This window comes from Melozone crissalis, unplaced genomic scaffold (genome assembly GCF_028551555.1).
Source record: "Melozone crissalis strain CALT ecotype California unplaced genomic scaffold, PUWL_Pcris_2 ptg000045l_1, whole genome shotgun sequence".
Taxonomy (NCBI): domain Eukaryota; kingdom Metazoa; phylum Chordata; class Aves; order Passeriformes; family Passerellidae; genus Melozone; species Melozone crissalis.
The window spans coordinates 3721905-3738105 of record NW_026535823.1 but is presented as its reverse complement, the minus strand read 5'-3'; the positions used below and the strand labels follow the sequence as shown (position 1 = coordinate 3738105).

Here is a 16201-nt window from a genome sequence, read left to right as displayed (position 1 = left end):
CTGGGCAGTGTTTATTGGGCCAGGACCCCATGCAGCCCCTGGGGAATGTGTTTGCTGCTGCCCCAGGCACCAGAATGGGAAAGAAGCCTCCTCCTAGAAGCTTTCTACAATAAACAGATAAAGCAGCGTGGTTTGGGCTGGTTGGGGAGAGCTGCTGGCCTGGGATGGCTGCAAAGCTGAAGCACAAGGCTGGAAGGGCTGGGTACTGAGAGGCCACCCGGCTGCAGGGTGCTCTGCCAGCACTCCTCTCCCCTGCTCTCCTGGCTGCCTTTTTCCCTCAATAAAACAAGGCTTGTGCAATGTGTGTCTGTGTTTTCTGCTGCTTTTGAGCCCACTCGATGAGTTTTGGAGGTGGCTGAGCTCCAGGATGCCCTTGGGCACCGGGAGTGTGGGATGCCAGTGGAGGCTGTGGGATCTCTGCAGGGCTGGAGCCTGGAAACAACAAACCCTGACCCCACAGAGGGGATCGCTGCTCACAACTAGGGAAACACGTTTATTTTAAGGCAGGATCCTCCTGCACAGCCCTCCCCGTGCCTGAGCCCTCCGTGCTCCACATTCACGGCCAGGCTGGGTGCTCAGGGAGGTGCTGCAGCAGCTCAGGGCTGGGCACTGCGGGCACCCATCCGAAACCCACCGAGGCCGCTGAGGGGCACTCCCCGGGCTCTGGAGCAGTGAGTGCCTCCTCTCTCTCTCTGCTGCACAATGCGATGTGGCCGGGCAGCGTGCGGCCCCCAGCACCCCGAGGCTGTGGGAGGCGGCGCTCCCGGGGGAAAGAGGGAGGGAAGCGGGGTGCCAAGGCACGCACCGAGCCCCCGGGGGCTGAGCCGGCGCACCGCCAGCCCGGGCTCACGGCCGGGACAGGCGGACGGGGTAGGTGACCATGTTGAAGCTGTCCCAGGCGAAGAGCTGCCGCTCGGCAGGGTTGTAGTCCAGCATGCTGAGGTAGCGGAAGCGGTTCTCGAAGGGGATGCTGAGGGCCCGGCTGGTGCCCGTGGCGGTGTCGTAGGCGAAGTTGATGGTGGCGTTGGGCGCAGAGTAGCTGCTGACGGTGTAGAGGGTGCCGCAGATGAGGAAGGAGTTGGCCACCCCCCGCTTGCGGATGTTGGTCTCCCAGGTCCGACGGATCTCCAGCGTCTCGGGGTCCAGCTTGGAGAGGACGATGGCTCCCCGGGCCTTGTCGGTGCTGTAGATGACCCAGAGCCCCGTCTCATCCACCGCCAGGTCGATGTCGGTGTAGCCCCCCCAGGAGTAGGGGTACTGCCCGTGGTAGCCGGCGCCGGGGATCTCCCTCTCGGCCGTGATGCTCTCGCCCCGCAGGTCGTAGCGGGCCACGGAGCGGGACTGGCGGGGCTGGAAGAAGAGCCCGCCGCGGTAGATGACGGCCCCCGTGCTCTCCAGGGGTCGCGGCAGGATGTGCACCTTGGCGGGGTAGCCCCGGGCCAGCTGCTCGGCCTCCTCGTACTGGAAGAGCTGGCGCACCTCGGTGCCCACGGTGTCCACACGCCACGTGTTGTCGCGGGTGAAGGGCGGCACGGGCTCGGGGTCCTTCATCCACACGCCGTACTTGCCCGCGATGGAGTCCGCCCGGCCGAACACCACGGGCTCCCCCACCCACAGCAGCTGGCCGCAGCCTGCTCGGGGACACGACGGGACGCGGAGCGGTCACCGCCAGCCCCTGGTGAGCGGCGGGGCGCGGGGCCGGTCCGGTGCCCGTACCTGAGTCCTCCTCGCCCGGGCGGGCGAGCGCCGTCTCCTCCAGCAGCCGGGACACGGGAACCTCGCTCCTCTCCGACTGCAGCTCCTGGTAGCTCAGGGGCTGCGGCTCCCAGCGCGGCGCTGCAGCGGGGCCAGGCACAGCGTGAGCGGGCTCAGCCAGCCCCGGCACCGCCTGGCCCTGCCGCCCTCGGGGGCTCAGCCAGCCCCTCACACCGCCTGCCTCCTCCTGCTGCCCTCGGGGGCTCAGCCAGCCCCTCACACCGCCTGCCTCCTCCTGCTGCCCTCGGGGGCTCAGCCAGCCCCTCACACCGCCTGCCTCCTCCTGCTGCCCTCGGGGGCTCAGCCAGCCCCTCACACCGCCTGCCTCCTCCTGCTGCCCTCGGGGGCTCAGCCAGCCCCTCACACCGCCTGCCTTCTCCTGCTGCCCTCGGGGGCTCAGCCAGCCCCTCACACCGCCTGCCTTCTCCTGCTGCCCTCGGGGGCTCAGCCAGCCCCCCACAACCCCCCCCGGGGGACTCCGTGCCGGGCTGCTGCCCCCCGAAATGCCGATGCCTTTGGCAGGAGCCCAGTGCCCCCTCAACTGCAGCGGGGCACATCTGTGACCATTCTCTTTGGGGGATACTCCTAAGAGCCCAGATGAGCACGGTACCCTGCATCCCCCCTGTGCTGTGGGGCAGGCGGGGTGGGGAGGGAGGCATGGGGCAATGGGCTGCGATCTCCCAGCACGGCTGAGCCCACCAGGGTCCCCAGGAGCGGGGGGCAGCAGTGGGGGCACAGCACGGGGGCCGCACGGGGACCCGGCCAGACGGGAGGAGCCGGCGGCAGGGATGCGCAGGGCCCCCGGCCCCGGCACTTACCCTTGGCGGGGGCACGCAGCGTGTCCCGGCCGGGCCCCTCTCTGCCGGGGGGGCAGCGGGCGGCCCGCAGCCGGGTGATCTCCTGGGCGCTGCTCTCCAGCCGCCTGCCCAGCTCCTCTTTCTCCCGCTCCAGCCGCCCCTTCTCCTCCTCCAGCCGGGACTTGGCCCGTAGCAGCTCGCCGTACGCAGCCTCCAGCCCGGAGGCTTGCTGGGAGTCCCGTGCGCCCCCCGGCTCGGTTCCCCGCGGCCCCGAGCCCCCCGCTCCTCGCTCCCGGCTCTCCAGCCGACTCAGGCGGGCGGCGAGGGCGGCCAGCTCGGCGCGCAGCTCGGGCACGCCGCCGGCAGCGTCGGGGCAGGCGGCCTCCACGGGGCTGGCCACCGTGAAGGAGTAGGTGCAGCGCCCGGAGCTGTCATGGGCGCGGCGGAGGAAGGCGGTGTCCGCCCGGCCGCCCAGGGCCACGGAACCCCAAAGCAGCAGCCAGACCCCCAGCATGGCCCCGGCGCCCCCCTCTGAGCGCGTCGGCCACCAGCGCCCGCATTTATAGAGCAACAGGGTCGGGGCGGCGGGGGGCGGGCGAGCCGGAACCTTCCAGATGCCTGCGGGGGCACCGGCACTGCCCCGCCGCCTGCCCGGGGCCCAGGCCGTGTGCCAGGGGTGACGCCGGGGCGGGCGGGCCCGGGGCCGAACCCACGGGGGCCGCTCGGGGCCGGCGCCTGAACAGAACCCGCCGGCCCCGACCCCGCCTCAGACCGACCCCGCCTCAGACCGGCCTCGGCTCAGGCTGGCCCCGCCTCGGCTCAGGCTGGCCCCGCCTCGGCTCAGGCTGGTCCCGCCCCGCCCCAGAACGACCCCGCCTCGGGCTGGTCCCTCCCGGTTTCTCGGTGGTGTCTCCGCCCCGGCCCGCCCGCCATCGGCAGCTCGGCGCTCGGCGCGGCGGGCGGAGCGGTCGATGTGAGCGGGCTCTCCGGCACCGGCCATTTCCCGCCGGCCCGGCCCGGCCCGGCCCGCTGAGCGCGGGGGCGGCGGGTCCCGTCCTGGGCCTGCCCGGCGCTCCCTGCTCTCCCCTCCAGGCTCCTCTCCCTGGGCACAGAGCCGCGGCACACACCGGCCATGCCTCCCAAATTCAAGCGGCACCTGAACGACGACGAGGTGACGGGCTCGGTGAAGAGCGAGCGGGTGAGTGCCTCTGCTGCGGGGCTGCGCGGGGCTCGCCGGGCTCGGTGCCCGCGGTACGGGGGCCTTGGCCGGGTGTCGGTGCCGCCGCAGCCTCAGCCGCGGGGCCCAGCGGCCCGGAGCCCGTGACAGCGCCGGTCAGCCGGTAAGGGCTGTCCGTGTGTGTCACGGCTGGTTCGTGAACCTGTTGCGGCTCCCTGGGGCCGCATCCATGGCCAGGAGTTGCCGGTGTGCCCCAGCCTCCTGCCCTTCCGCAGAGCCGGGCGGGGACACGGCCTGGCCCTGATGCCCACGTTGGCTGACGGAGCTCAGTGAAGTCACCCTGTGCTTTACAGCTGTTTTTTTCTCCTGTCACCACGGTCCCCTCGCTTTCAGGCATCGAGTACAGGTCCCGGCAGTTGCCTGGTTTGGATGAGGTGGATTTAAGCAGCTGGGGTCAGGCTGTGCTGAAGCTGGCGTTGGGCTGTGGTCGGAAACGCTGCTGCAGCTCCGACAGCTGCCAGCGAGAGCAGAGCCCGTGCTGCCACAGCAGGCTGCTCCTCCCTTGAGGAAGCACTATCTGGAACTATTGCACGGTGTTGCAGGTTTGCTTGAGTTGGTTGAGCAAATGTGACAGGATGGAAATGTAGGTGAGCTGCACCATCAGAGCATCAGGCTTGCAGGTGGGAGCCCAGAGCTACACACGGGAAAGCAGCGACTGTTGGTACCCCAAGGACCATCTGCTGGGTCCCTGGCCCCACAGTTTTAGTGTGTCAGCTTCCTCTCCTGGTTGTTTTTGACCCTAAGCAGAAATGGTTTTGTCTGGAACATTCAGGCTACTGTGCGATTGTGGGGTTCCCCTTAAAAATCAGGTTTTGGATGGTCTCATGGAATGTAGTGGATCAGCAAAGGGGAGACCAGGGGAGTCCTTTGGGGTGAAACAGAGGAGCTGCCAGACCCCTCTGCCCTTGTGGTCATCCCTCTTACAGCTGCTGCCATCAGATGGTGGAGAAAACTCATTCTCCACATCTGGAGTGGATGGGACAGCCCAGGGTGTCTGTGGGTGACCTGGTGATTTTGGGTGCAGGGCTGGGGACTGTCCCTTGAGCAGAGAGAGCCTTCCTGCAGTCAGAGCTGAAATCCTAAGAGCTAATCCTGCATCCTAAGAGCTGGAAATGTGGGTGTGAATTGGTGGTTGCTTATTGATGAAATGGTTTTTCTGTGTTTGCAGAGGAACCTGTTGGAGGAAGACTCAGATGAAGAGGAAGACTTTTTCTTGTGAGTTGGAATGCAGTGTCATACCTGCCTGCAGCTCTAAAACTGGGGTCTTGGGAATGAAAACCTTTGATTCCTTTGGGATGTTCTTGCAGAGCCTTGGCCTTGAGCATGAATTAATAGGTGTGACCTTTTGTAAGAGTGAGATGTGGATCCTTAGACCTGGGAGGGATGATGGGAGTATGAAAACAATTCTCTGTGCACAAGGCATTGGTTCTTTCCGCTGTATCCTTTGGGTCTGGTTTAAAAACAGGTTTTCATTGTACCTTCTGTCCTGATTGCTCTTTTCTGCCTGCAGGAGGGGGCCTTCTGGAGCCAGGTTTGGACCCAGGAATGACAAGATCAGGCAGTAAGTTGTTGTTGCTTAGTGTCACAGAGACAATAATTTATTCTGGCACTGGGAGCTCCTGCTGCTGTCTTGTCAGAGTATTTTTGTGTGGCTCATCACATGAACATTCCTTGTGTCTGTGTTCTTCTCACTGACCTGTCCTACCCCACGTGTCCACAGCTGAAGGAAATCTTAGTTTGATGCAGCCTGTCCAGAAATTGTGTGTTGACAGAGGCAAGGGGATAAGAAAAGACAAGATAACATCACAGTAGCTTATTGGAGTTTCTGAAGCCCTTGCTGTGTTCTGGTGGTGACCTGTTCCATGCTTTTGTGAGGCTCTTTTTCTACAGCATTAACCCTGAATTTTAACCTTTCCTAGCATCATGTTTTGATTTTTGAGGCTTTCTTTACTTCATCCTGTAACATGCTTCTTAACATTTCAAAGTAAGTGGCCAGGAACACAGCAGGACCGTGGGTTTAGGCAGCAGCTGGTGCTCTGGCATCCTCTTCTCCAGATAAAAACCTGATATAGGTCACCTGGAGATGAGCAGTGACTCACTGGGGTCAGAGCAGCTGGAAAACAGGAAACCATTACAGCAGGAGGAGGAGTGGGGCAAGAAGGAAGGAGTGAGCACTCTGGATCCTTCTCCCATCGAGTCATTTCCTGGATGAAGCTTGTTCAGGGCTCCAGTTTTTCCTGTGAAGGATGTGGTGGTGGTATTTAATCCAAGTGTGGGGTTACTCACACACCTCTGGTCTGTGTTGCCCTGCTCCTTTGCTGATGTCTGTGGAGCCAGCACAGAGATCTGTGTGGGTCCTGCTGCCTGGGCATTGCTCAGGCTGTTCATTGTTTGCAGCCCGTGTGTGGCTCCTGCTTAGGGATTTTTTCCATGCGGGGAAGAAGCCAGCACAGCTCTGGGATGACTCACTGCCACCATCAGCATCAGGCTGGGCTTGTTTTCTTGAGGGGTGAAGGGCACTTGAGCTGCTCAAGAGGCAGAGGGCAGGGGGCTGCACCCTGAGTTTCTGGGCATCCCCCAGAGTGTGAGGATGCTGCTGGTAGAGAGGAGCTGCTCTGTGGGGTAAGCCAGTGTGGATAGAGCCTCCCTTTAGGGCATGATCTGGAGGGAATGAGAAAGCTGAGAGCTGGGTTTATGGGTGGGGTCTCACCTGCACAGAAAGGTAGAGATGGGGGAGTGTCCATCCCTTCAGCCTCTCTGCTGGACAGCACCTGCAGTGTCTGTTCCCTGTTAGTGGGAGACAACAGGAGCTCTTCCCTTCCCTGTCTCAGCCTGGCAGAAGGGAGCAGTGGCTCAGGTAGAGGAGGACATGGCACTGTGAAAAGGAAGAGAAGTGAAAGGAGCATTTAGCCAGGAGCTAGATGTGACTAGTCCATAGATGTGACTATGGACACATAGCCAGGTGCATAGATGTGACTAGTGGCCCACACACCAGGCTTGCCCATTGCCAGACATTGCCTGGACACAGTGGATGAGCCATGGAAATGTCCCTTGGGCTGTCAAGGGGCTACACCTGTGGAGCATCTGTTACACAACAGAATTTATTTTCTGCTCTCATCAGTGCTGATTGCTTTGTTTAATAAGCACTCACACCATGCAATCATCACTTCTTGTCATGGAGATCACTGGGAAGTTTCTGATCAGCTCAGCCCTTGTGCTGTAAGGATCAATGCCTGCTCTCATAGTGACTCAGTTTTGTTTCAACAAAGAAAGGGTTGAGTTGCTGCTATAAAACTGTAAGGAAAAGACATTTTAAGGAGGAATTTGAGCATTTGGAGAGCTGAGGCATAGCTGGGCAAAGCTGGAGAGGCCAGGGCAGTGTGGGGCTGGAGGATTGAGGTGTGAAGATGGGCATAAAAAGAAACTGGGGGGAGGATTGGGTAGAGGAAAAAGTGATGGGATTGTGGGAGCAAAGGTGTGGAACTGTTCAACGTGAGGGGCAACACTGGAAAGTTTTCCTTGTTTTCCTTGGCAGGAAGGGGGATGGATTGGGTCAGGGTGGAGTTTGGCAGCACAGACCCTCAAGGCTGGCTCAGCTGTGGGGAACACTGCAAACCTTGTAGGGGAAAGAGCTGAGTGACAGCAACAGTGACAGGAGGAAGTGGCAGTCCCCTTCCAGCTGAGCTTTGTCCTGATGTGTCTGGTTGGGGTGGACTCTCCTCTGGAAGTTGGGAGGCCACATGAGGTCCCTTTGAGGCCTCCCATGCCCAGGGTGGGCTGGAGCTGAAGCTCAGCTTTTAAAGGGCTTTTATCCTTTCCCCAAAGGCACAGAGAACAGGTAAGGGAGAGCTGTTCTCCTTTCTCTGCCTTTGCTTTGAGGCTTTGGAAGAAGTGCTGAATGTGTGCATGAGAGTCTTTTCAAGGGAGGCTGAGATGTTCATCTTCCAGCTGGATTTCTGTATTTTGGAAAAGGAGCTTCTCATCACAGACCATATTTTTTAAAATTCTGCTAAAATCAGCCCCTTTTCTGCACTGCTTGCCTCACTTTACTGCTGATGTTTGTGCTTTCAGGGAGCTGTGCCATTGGGTTCTTGTTCATGCTGCTGCTGAGGCTCAGCACAGTGCTGGGGTTCCCCAGGAGCCCCTTGGTGTCTGTGAATCCCCATGGTGCAGCTTTGGGGGTCAGCATTGCCCCAGTGGCTCTGGCTGGCTGCAGGGCAAGGTTTGGGGAATGGTTTGAACTCCTGAGGCAAGAGCTGACTGCAGCTTCCCAGGGCTCCTTGCAGGTTGTGCAGTGAGCCACAGTCCAGGCTTTCATCTGAAGGTGATAGCAGGCCCATGCTGACAGCAATCATTGTTGGAAATAACCCTTGCAGTGACTGAAAGGCCTCAGGGAGGCACAGGCTGCTGTTCTTCAGTCCATGGCTTTGTGGTGGGTTCAGCACTGTTACCCCGTTGTTGGGAGCAGCTGGGGAGTGCTGTGCAGCCTCTGTACCCTCCATCTGCCTTGGCTCTTCCTCCTGTTCTCTTCCCTGGGTGCTTGCCACAGCCAGGGGTGTTTGGGTGGAATGTGCACCAAAATACACACTGTTAATATCACTGGGGTGGAAAACTGGAGTGTGATGCTGGTGCAAACAGCCAGCTTGGAGACAAGCAGAGCCTTGGGCAGCACGGCCCATGTGTGTGCACAGGCTGTTTCCAGTGTCTGCAGAATGCAGCACTGCTGTTAGCCCAGCACCCTGACCAGCCCTGGCAGGTTTGCAGCACCTAACCCACAATGAAAATGATTATTCCTCCCACTCTGGAACAGCAGAGCACAAGAAGAGAGGAGTCTAAAGCAAGCTGAGTGCCACTGGATCTTGTTGGTTTGATGGTGTACACTTGCTGTCCTTGTTAAAAGCATCAGACTTGCAGTAACATATTTCATGGTTTTGTCTTGCTCCCTTTCCTGGCAGGTATTTATTCCACTTTATTTCTCTTGGAAATCTGGCAGGAGTAAAGCACATGAAGTGGATGTGTCAAAAGCCTGTAGCTCCCCAAGAGGAAATGCACTTTGTATTAGAGGACTCATTCCCTTTTGCCAAATAAAATAAGAAAATGTTTTCTTCTTGATGTGACTTGAGTTTCCTACCTCAAGCATGCCAGACTAGTGGGAATTTTTGAATTTGTTCTGTAGCTGCTGGGTTAATACATAGGCTGAGCATTTTTCAGCCCCCTCCTGGAGAGGCAGCAGTGAAGGGTGGGAGAGAGAAGAAAGAGCTGGCTTAGGGTCTGGTTAAGGTGCTGTGTGGAGGTCTGAATTTCCTTGGCTTGGCCTCTTCCTTCTTCTTCTTTGCTGTGTTGTTTTGTTGGTTTTTTCCCCAGATGGCCAACTGTGCTACCCAAATGCATTTGTGTTCCATAGGAGTCAATGCCTCAACATTTGTGGGAGTTTATAAACCTTGATTTCTTTCTCCATTCTTCATCTGTGCAATGTTTTGTTCTCTTGGGGACAGCTGACAGCTTGCCCAGGGTTTGGGCTGGTAACAAGGGCCCTTAGCATTTTGCCAGCAGCTCGAGTGAGAAGAGGCAGGATGCTGAGAAGCAGCTTGGGCACTAAGGTGCTCTCCCCAAATGCTGTTAACCACCACAGCAGCTTGAAGCTACCACCCTCTATTGCCTGCAGCACTTTGGGGTGTCCCAGGACTGCAGCAGCCCCCTCAGGGCTCTGACCTGCACTAGCAGGGTTACAGGTGCTGTTGCATTGCTCTGCAAGTTCCTAGATGCACTGTAACCTTGTGTGCTCCCACTTGTTACTTGTACCAGGATAACTTGGTGACAAATCTGTTGTGGGAGGAAATCTCTCTCTTTTGAAGCCAGAAAATGATTTTAGAAACATTTACATAGTGCAAATGTAGACTTGTGTGTGTGTTTGAGGCTTAGAGGATTTGCCAAGTTGGCTCATTTGGGGTAGCAGATGTTGGTGCTTTCCTGTCGCCCCAAGCTGTGGCTGCACTGCTGGCAGCTCCAGGCTGGGGTTTGTTGTGCCAGGGTAAGGAAAGCCCCTTGCAGAACGTGCCTGCTTGTCCCCAGTGCCCAGGGGTGGGCCCTGGGCTGTGTGTCTGTTTGGGGGAGACACTTGGCCCCCCAGGGCACTGCTGTGTGTTCCTGTCCATGTCCTCAGTGCCACTCTCTGAGCTCTGCCAACAGCTCTGCTGCTCATCTCAGGCTTTGTAAAACAAACAGGGGATCAGAGCAGCTCCTGGGCACGGGGCAGCTCCTGCTGAGAGCTCTTTGGGCATTGTCTGTGCCCTTCCCTTCCAGATAAGGAGCTCCTGGCAGTGGGGAAGGCAGGAGCTGCCACCACATGGTGTAGGAGGGTTCAGAGAGATGCTGCTCCCACAGACTCTCTGATGCAGCAGAGAAGGCAGCTTCCTTTCTTCTGCTGTCCTAAATAAAGCACATTTTGACATGTGCTGCTGGAGTCCAGCGTGTGCCTTGTCACAGCTGTTGACTCAGAAATTTCAGAGGGGTTGCCTGGCTCTTCTAGCTCTGGAAGCCACAGTGCAGTGGTGCTGGAGAGCTCAACTTGAAAGGCTAAGGTGGGAAACCCCTTGATATTTAGAGATGTGGAACTCTTTCTGGAGCTTTCTGGGGAGGAAAATGCCTTTTAATGCCCTTTATTCTCCCCTGTATTTGGAACAGTAAGTAAATGTAAGTATTGTGACCACTATTGCTGTTTGCAGCTGCTCCTCACCAGCACAGGTGAGAGCACTGGTAGGAGAAATAGGTCAGTGTGAACCTATGTCTCTAATTAATCAATTAATTAGAGGCCTGGTGGTGAGGCCAGAGCCCTGCTTGTGGTTTGCAGTGCCCCACTGACTGGCCTTGAGTCTGTGTTGGCTCCAGTTTCGTGGGCCTTGGGGGAGGATATGCTGTTTCTCTCCTGAGCTATTTCTGTGTTGTTGCCTCCAAGATGCTGCTGGTGCCGTTGCCTTTCTGGGAACGGCATGTCTCAAACAATGTATTATCCCCCGGGCTCAAGAAAATCCTCATTTCTATCTCCAGGAAAACAAATGTGTATTAGCTCCAAAATACAAACCAGAATGGAGCAGTACTTTTCCACCAGGAAAATTTTTCTCTCTTGCCAGTGTATTTTTTTTTGGAGTGAATAAATGCATTTTTAATAACCCTACTGGTGTGATTTAGGCTGCTGTTCACTGAAGGCTACCCACAGAGTTACATAACCTAGGAGAAGATGAATTAAAACTTGGTTTAGTTCATATCAGCCATTTCTTTGCTATCCTCTTGATGCCCCTGGCAGGGTGGGTTTAATTTAGTAACTCAGTGCCTGGAGGAGGGAAGTGATTTGATTTCACCCCAAGTTATTGAGCAAAGGTGTGATGTGGAGGTCTGTGAAATGTAGAAAGATAAGGTTTGGTTTTTTTCCTTCTTCTTTCCCCTTTGTGAGCTCTTCTGTAGCAGAGGTGCCCACCAACAGCAATTAGTGCCTTTTCATACTGCATTTGTGTGTTACAGGTGTTAGAGAGGGTGTCCCACTTCTGCTGACTTCTCGGTGCTCCCTCTGAGCCCCTTGTGTTCCCTTCCCTTCCTGGGAGTGCAGCAGATCCATCCCACCCCATGCCACACCTCTGGCTTTCTCTGCATCCCATCCACCCCTTTCCACTGTTGTGCCCTTTCATTTCTGTGGGTGAGCTCTCAGCTCCTGCCAGGCTGGGCAGCTCTGGTGCTCACTTCTGCCTCTCCCACTGCCTTTGCTCCCCAGTGTGCAGAACCAGGTGGATGAAGTCATCGATGTCATGCAGGAGAACATCACCAAGGTGATCGAAAGGGGCGAGCGGCTGGACGACCTGCAGGATAAATCAGGTGTGTGGCAAACTCAGCTCTGCTGGGCCAGGGTACCCTGCTGCAGTGCTGAAAGCACCTCCTGTCACACCTGGCCTTACATTTCTGTCCTTGCTGAGGGTGGTGTTGCTCAGCCTCGGGCTGCACATCTGACTTTCTGCTGAGTCTCCACCTTCACCTGCTGCTCTGTGCAGAGATATTCGTTTGGAGGTGCTGGGATCCAGTTTGTCCTTCAAGCAAAGGTAGATTGGTCTGTCTTCTGGCACTGGCCACTGGCTTGCAGAGCATGTTCCTGTCCCCAGAGAGCAGCCAGTACAGAGGGAGCACAGTGGGACTTGTGTGCTCTGGAGAAGGGTGTCACATTGACCCAGCTGTGGCTTTGGTGAATCAAGGGTGTCACATCGGCCCAGCTGTGGCTTTGGTGAATCATGCTGTGGTTGGCTCTTTACTGCATAGAACTGAGTGGGGTTAGAACAGGTGAGTGGGTGCTGTGCCAGTGTGTGCACCACTGAACTGACTCTTTTCTTTCCTTTAACAGACAGTTTGTCAGACAATGCTGCAGCTTTCAGCAAAAGAGCCAAGCATCTCCGGAGACAGATGTGGTGGCGAGACTGTAAGGTGAGCAGGGAGGGGAGCAGGCAGGGCTGGGTTGTAGGAGGGTGCTGAGCTGCCTGCCCTGGGAGGAGCTGGAGCAGCTCTGCTTCCCAGCTGGGAGCACAGGGCTCCTTCAGGGCAGCTGCCCCTGGCTCCCTGTGTAAGGTGCCCGTGTCTCCCCTTGCAGATGAAGGCGATCATAGCGATGGTGGTGGTCATTCTGCTGCTGGTGATCATTGGTGAGTAGCTCCTCATCAGCCCAGCCATGGACATCTTGGTGGCCCTCCATGCTGGGAGTGACACTGTGGTGCTGCTGGCCCTGAGGACAGCACCTGAGCCACGCCACGGGCTCCACTGTGCCCTGCAGAGCTCTCTGTGCTCCTCTTTCACACAGGAGCAGCTCCAGCCAAGTCCTGCTGAGTGTGACCAGAGAAAGCCCCCAGTGCCCTGCCAGCCTTGTGCTGACCCAGGGCTGGCACTGGCTGATCCCAGGGTGGGTGGGAGTACATGGAAGAGTTTCAGGCTAGAGCAATGTCTTCCAGAAACATCTCTGCATGTATCAGGCACCTTGCAATGAGCCTGCTGTTTACAAATGCTCATCCCAAAGTTGATGTGCTGCCTAATTTCCATTGAGTGGCTGTTGTGGCTTTGCCATTGGTCCCTTCCTGTGCTCTCTGCCTTTCCTGGCCTCCCCAGAGCAGGGATGTCACTGATTTTCCTACCAAACAGCTCAGAATGACCAGAGCATGTTTGTTCCAGGCAGCAATAATTGATCCCTCTGCCTGCAGAAGGATGTGCTCCAGTGATCCAGGCAGTGCAGCTCTTCTGTGCCACTGGCTCTGGAGGGTTTTCCTCCCACTGAAGTGCCCAGGGGCAGCTCTGTAACTGATCTTGTTCCTTCAGCAAAGCCCTTGTGGCCTGTTGTCCTCCTAACACACAGCCTGCAGTGAGAGAGGCAAAGCTGGCAGCAGGGCTGAGAGAGAGCCTGATGGAAAATCCCATCTGGTTTTGTTTTGGGAAGCTGGAAGGAGATGAAGGCAGCAGGATGTGTTGTCTAGCATGTGTGCAGACAGCAGATTGCTTTAGCTGGGGGCTGGGAACACATTTCTGCTCCCAGCTGCTGGGGTTTGTCAGTGCAGAAATGGGGGCTCCCCCTGGCAGGGATGGCTGTGTGCTCAGAGTTTCTTTCTTTGTGTTTTGCAGTGCCCATAGTGCTGAAGTACCGCTCCTGACAGGGCAGCTGGAGGCTCTGGTGGAGCTGCCTCTGGGATAACCAACCTGCTGTGTAATTTCAGTGAGAGATCTGTATATAGCCTGGAAGTTGTTATTTCTCCTGGGAGCAGGAGGTGGTGGCAAGCAGCCAGCTCTAAGGGAGTGTTTGAAGAGCTACCAAACAACCCTTTACCTGTCCTGCTGTCAGACTCTTTTTATAACACAAGATTCAGATCCCAAACCATCTGTTTTGTGGAATTCTGGGTCTCTGGTTTGGAGCTGGCTACTTGCCCCTATGGTCTATCTGTATATATGGTTGAGTTGTAATATTAATAATAATAATTATAATAATAATAATATGGTTTGAGCAGCTCCCTGCTGCCTGCTGTGGAAGGCAGAGGGGACTCTGAATCAGAGAAAAGGAGGGGATAAATGTCTGAAGGGAAATGCACCATTATAGGGAACTGATTCTTTTGAGGACAACTGCAAGGGTGTTGTTTTTCTCTTGTTAAAAAAAAAAAAAAAAGAGAAGAGAAAAAGTGAAATTAGGTTTTACAATCCAGAAGACTTTCTGGTCCTGCCATGGGAATGCACAAGCTCAGTGTTTTCAGTATTGCTGCTTCCAGCTGTGACTAAAGACATTCCAGTAAACCTATTTTTGACTGTACACGTGGAGTTCTTGCACATCTTCATAAAGTCCTGGAGGCCATTCAGGGCTCTCTGAGGCTGGGAGTCCCTGTTTCTGTGTGTCCTTAACCAAAAGGAAGGAATGTGAGTAAAACCCAGCAAGCAGCACAATGATATAAGAACACAGCTGGAGAACAATTCTCCTGACTCCATCCACAGTGAAGAAGCTCAGCTCACATTCAGAGCCCTTCACCATGATGTGGTGGTGGATGGCAGCCAGTTTCACTGCCTTGTGATCCACTGGGGTGGGGGTTGTTCCCAGATGTGGGCACTGGGGACCCCAGTGCTGGAATGAACAGGAACTCAACTCCTCTATCCATGGGTGGCACTGTGGTGTTTTGATGTTTCCAGCCTCAGTGTCACCAGAAGTGCTGGTGGCATTTCTGTCGGCCCTTTATTTTTGGGAGCTTCTCCTTTCGAGCCCTGAGCCTGGCACTTTGGCTGAGCCAAGCTCTTCTGCTTCTCTTTTTCTGATGAGAGCAGGGTTGTCCTGCTGAGCACGTGTTTGAAATGGTTCTGGGGAGGGGAAACGGTGCCCCAGAGAGTTTCCAGTGCCATGTCCCTGCTTCCTGCTCTGAGCCTGCCCCCAGGAGCTTGCACAGCTCCCCCCTGAGTGCTGCCCTATGCAGAGAAGGGGATTAGGAGTGAGCAGGGTAGCCTGGAGGGCTGGATGGGATTCAACATCAACCATGCCCAGCTGGAATACAGACAGGGCTTTTCCCCTCTGTGAGAGCTGATCTCTGCAGGTGGCAATCAGGAGGGCAAGCTGGGCTTTTCCTCCTGAAGTATAGGCTGGTTTTATCATACACTCAGTGGAAGGGACAAAAGTCATCACAGTAGCCTGTGCCTTTGGCTACTCTCTGCCTGCAAGGGACCATGAAGGTGGCTGAGGAGGGACTGGGTCTGTCTCCAGGGGGGCTGCAGATCTCACTGAGCTGTTTGGTACCATGTGCTGCCAGCTGGAAAGTGAGTTAATTCACTCCTGCTGCTGCTCTGCCTTTTTCTCACAGCCCAGCCTTGCCTTTTACTGCTCCTGCTCCTTGTGCCACCCACAGCAGGACCTTGGTGCCACAGGAGTCCTGGTCAGAAACATCACAGGAATAGAATTTGCTAAGCAAGTTTTATAGATTTATTTTCCTCCCACAAGGCTGGAAAGACCATTAGAAATGTGTGCTCTTGGGGTGGTACAGAGCAGTCCTCCACACACTCCATTGGTGTTGTGGTTTTATATTGCAGCCTGTGCTGTCCCACCCTGGGCTGGTGGCAGAGAGAACTGCAGTCAGCAGAAAGGGAAGGGCTGTTGTTTCCAGCGGCGTCTGCATGCTTGGGGATTGGTTTTCACTTAGGAGATGTTATGAAGGAACTTCTACAACAAAAACAACTCCTTCACCCAAGCTTTGGGTCTGTTTTACCCATTCTTGCATCGTGCAGAGGACAGACCATCAGCTGCTGTTTTCCTCATGTTTTCTTTTGTACAGGGAATGGCATCTTCTGGCAAAAGCGGTGCATTCCTGCTCTGAGGATTGCTGTGTGAGCCTGTGCTGTGACCCTGATGCCTGAGGGGAAGGGGGATGGACAGGACAGGGATGGACACGGGTGCAGAGAGGCCTCCCAGGGGGAAAGGAATCCCTCCACGGGAGTCCCCTGGCACAGCAGGAGCTTTGGCACGGTCTGGCAGTGAGGAGGGTACACGCTGGGAGAGCTGGGACTCTGCTGCTGCTCCTTCCCAGGGCCTGCTGCCCACCCTGCAGGGCTCCACTCCGGCCCCACGCACAGAACTCGAGCCTGGAGCTTCTGCTGCAGGGCAGGGAGAGCTGCCGCAAGGCAACCTGATATCAGTGCACTGCCCGAGCTGCTGGAATTGGCTGTGGATCGCTTTTAGGTTCCAGTCCCTCAGTGCTGGGGCTGTCCTGGGCACAGCCGTTCCCAAGGGACAGCTCTGGCTGGGAGGGGCGCCACCAGCAGCAAAACAACAGCGACGGAACTTTATGGCTCCGACACAGGAAACTCGATGACAGAGACGCGCCTGAGGTGGGAGGCTGAGCAGCAACAGAGCTTGGAGCACAATTCCCTT

General features: G+C 56.6%; 2 protein-coding genes across 2 annotated transcripts; one reads left to right on the top strand and one right to left on the bottom strand.

Moving 5' to 3' along the window:
- Window positions 1–835: 835 nt before the first annotated feature.
- On the bottom strand, window positions 836–3237 carry MYOC (myocilin). Its single transcript, XM_054286146.1, has 3 exons — window positions 2574–3237; window positions 1717–1836; window positions 836–1631 (listed from the first exon to the last, which is right to left on the bottom strand). The coding sequence occupies exons 1-3, from the start codon at window positions 3064–3066 to the stop codon at window positions 847–849; spliced, it is 1398 nt and encodes a 465-aa protein (XP_054142121.1). The 5' UTR covers window positions 3067–3237; the 3' UTR covers window positions 836–846.
- A 300-nt stretch (window positions 3238–3537) lies between these two features.
- VAMP4 (vesicle associated membrane protein 4) lies at window positions 3538–14107 on the top strand. The gene is made up of 7 exons (XM_054286156.1): window positions 3538–3750; window positions 4958–5004; window positions 5300–5350; window positions 11555–11655; window positions 12173–12252; window positions 12416–12467; window positions 13432–14107. Exons 1-7 carry the CDS (start codon window positions 3685–3687, stop codon window positions 13458–13460), a joined length of 426 nt encoding a protein of 141 aa, XP_054142131.1. The 5' UTR covers window positions 3538–3684; the 3' UTR covers window positions 13461–14107.
- Window positions 14108–16201: the final 2094 nt, after the last annotated feature.

Bases quoted from the DNA above. Each gene is read 5' to 3' on its own strand.
- VAMP4 (XM_054286156.1), top strand. From the start codon at position 3,685: ATGCCTCCCAAATTCAAGCGGCACCTGAACGACGACGAGGTGACGGGC. The intron at 3,751-4,957 runs GTGAGTGCCTCT...CTGTGTTTGCAG, and splicing joins GCTCGGTGAAGAGCGAGCGG to AGGAACCTGTTGGAGGAAGA. The intron at 11,656-12,172 runs GTGTGTGGCAAA...TTCCTTTAACAG, and splicing joins CGACCTGCAGGATAAATCAG to ACAGTTTGTCAGACAATGCT.
- MYOC (XM_054286146.1), bottom strand. From the start codon at position 3,066: ATGCTGGGGGTCTGGCTGCTGCTTTGGGGTTCCGTGGCCCTGGGCGGC. The intron at 1,837-2,573 runs GTAAGTGCCGGG...GCCCCGCTGCAG, and splicing joins GCTGCGTGCCCCCGCCAAGG to CGCCGCGCTGGGAGCCGCAG. The intron at 1,632-1,716 runs GTACGGGCACCG...GTCCCCGAGCAG, and splicing joins CCCGGGCGAGGAGGACTCAG to GCTGCGGCCAGCTGCTGTGG.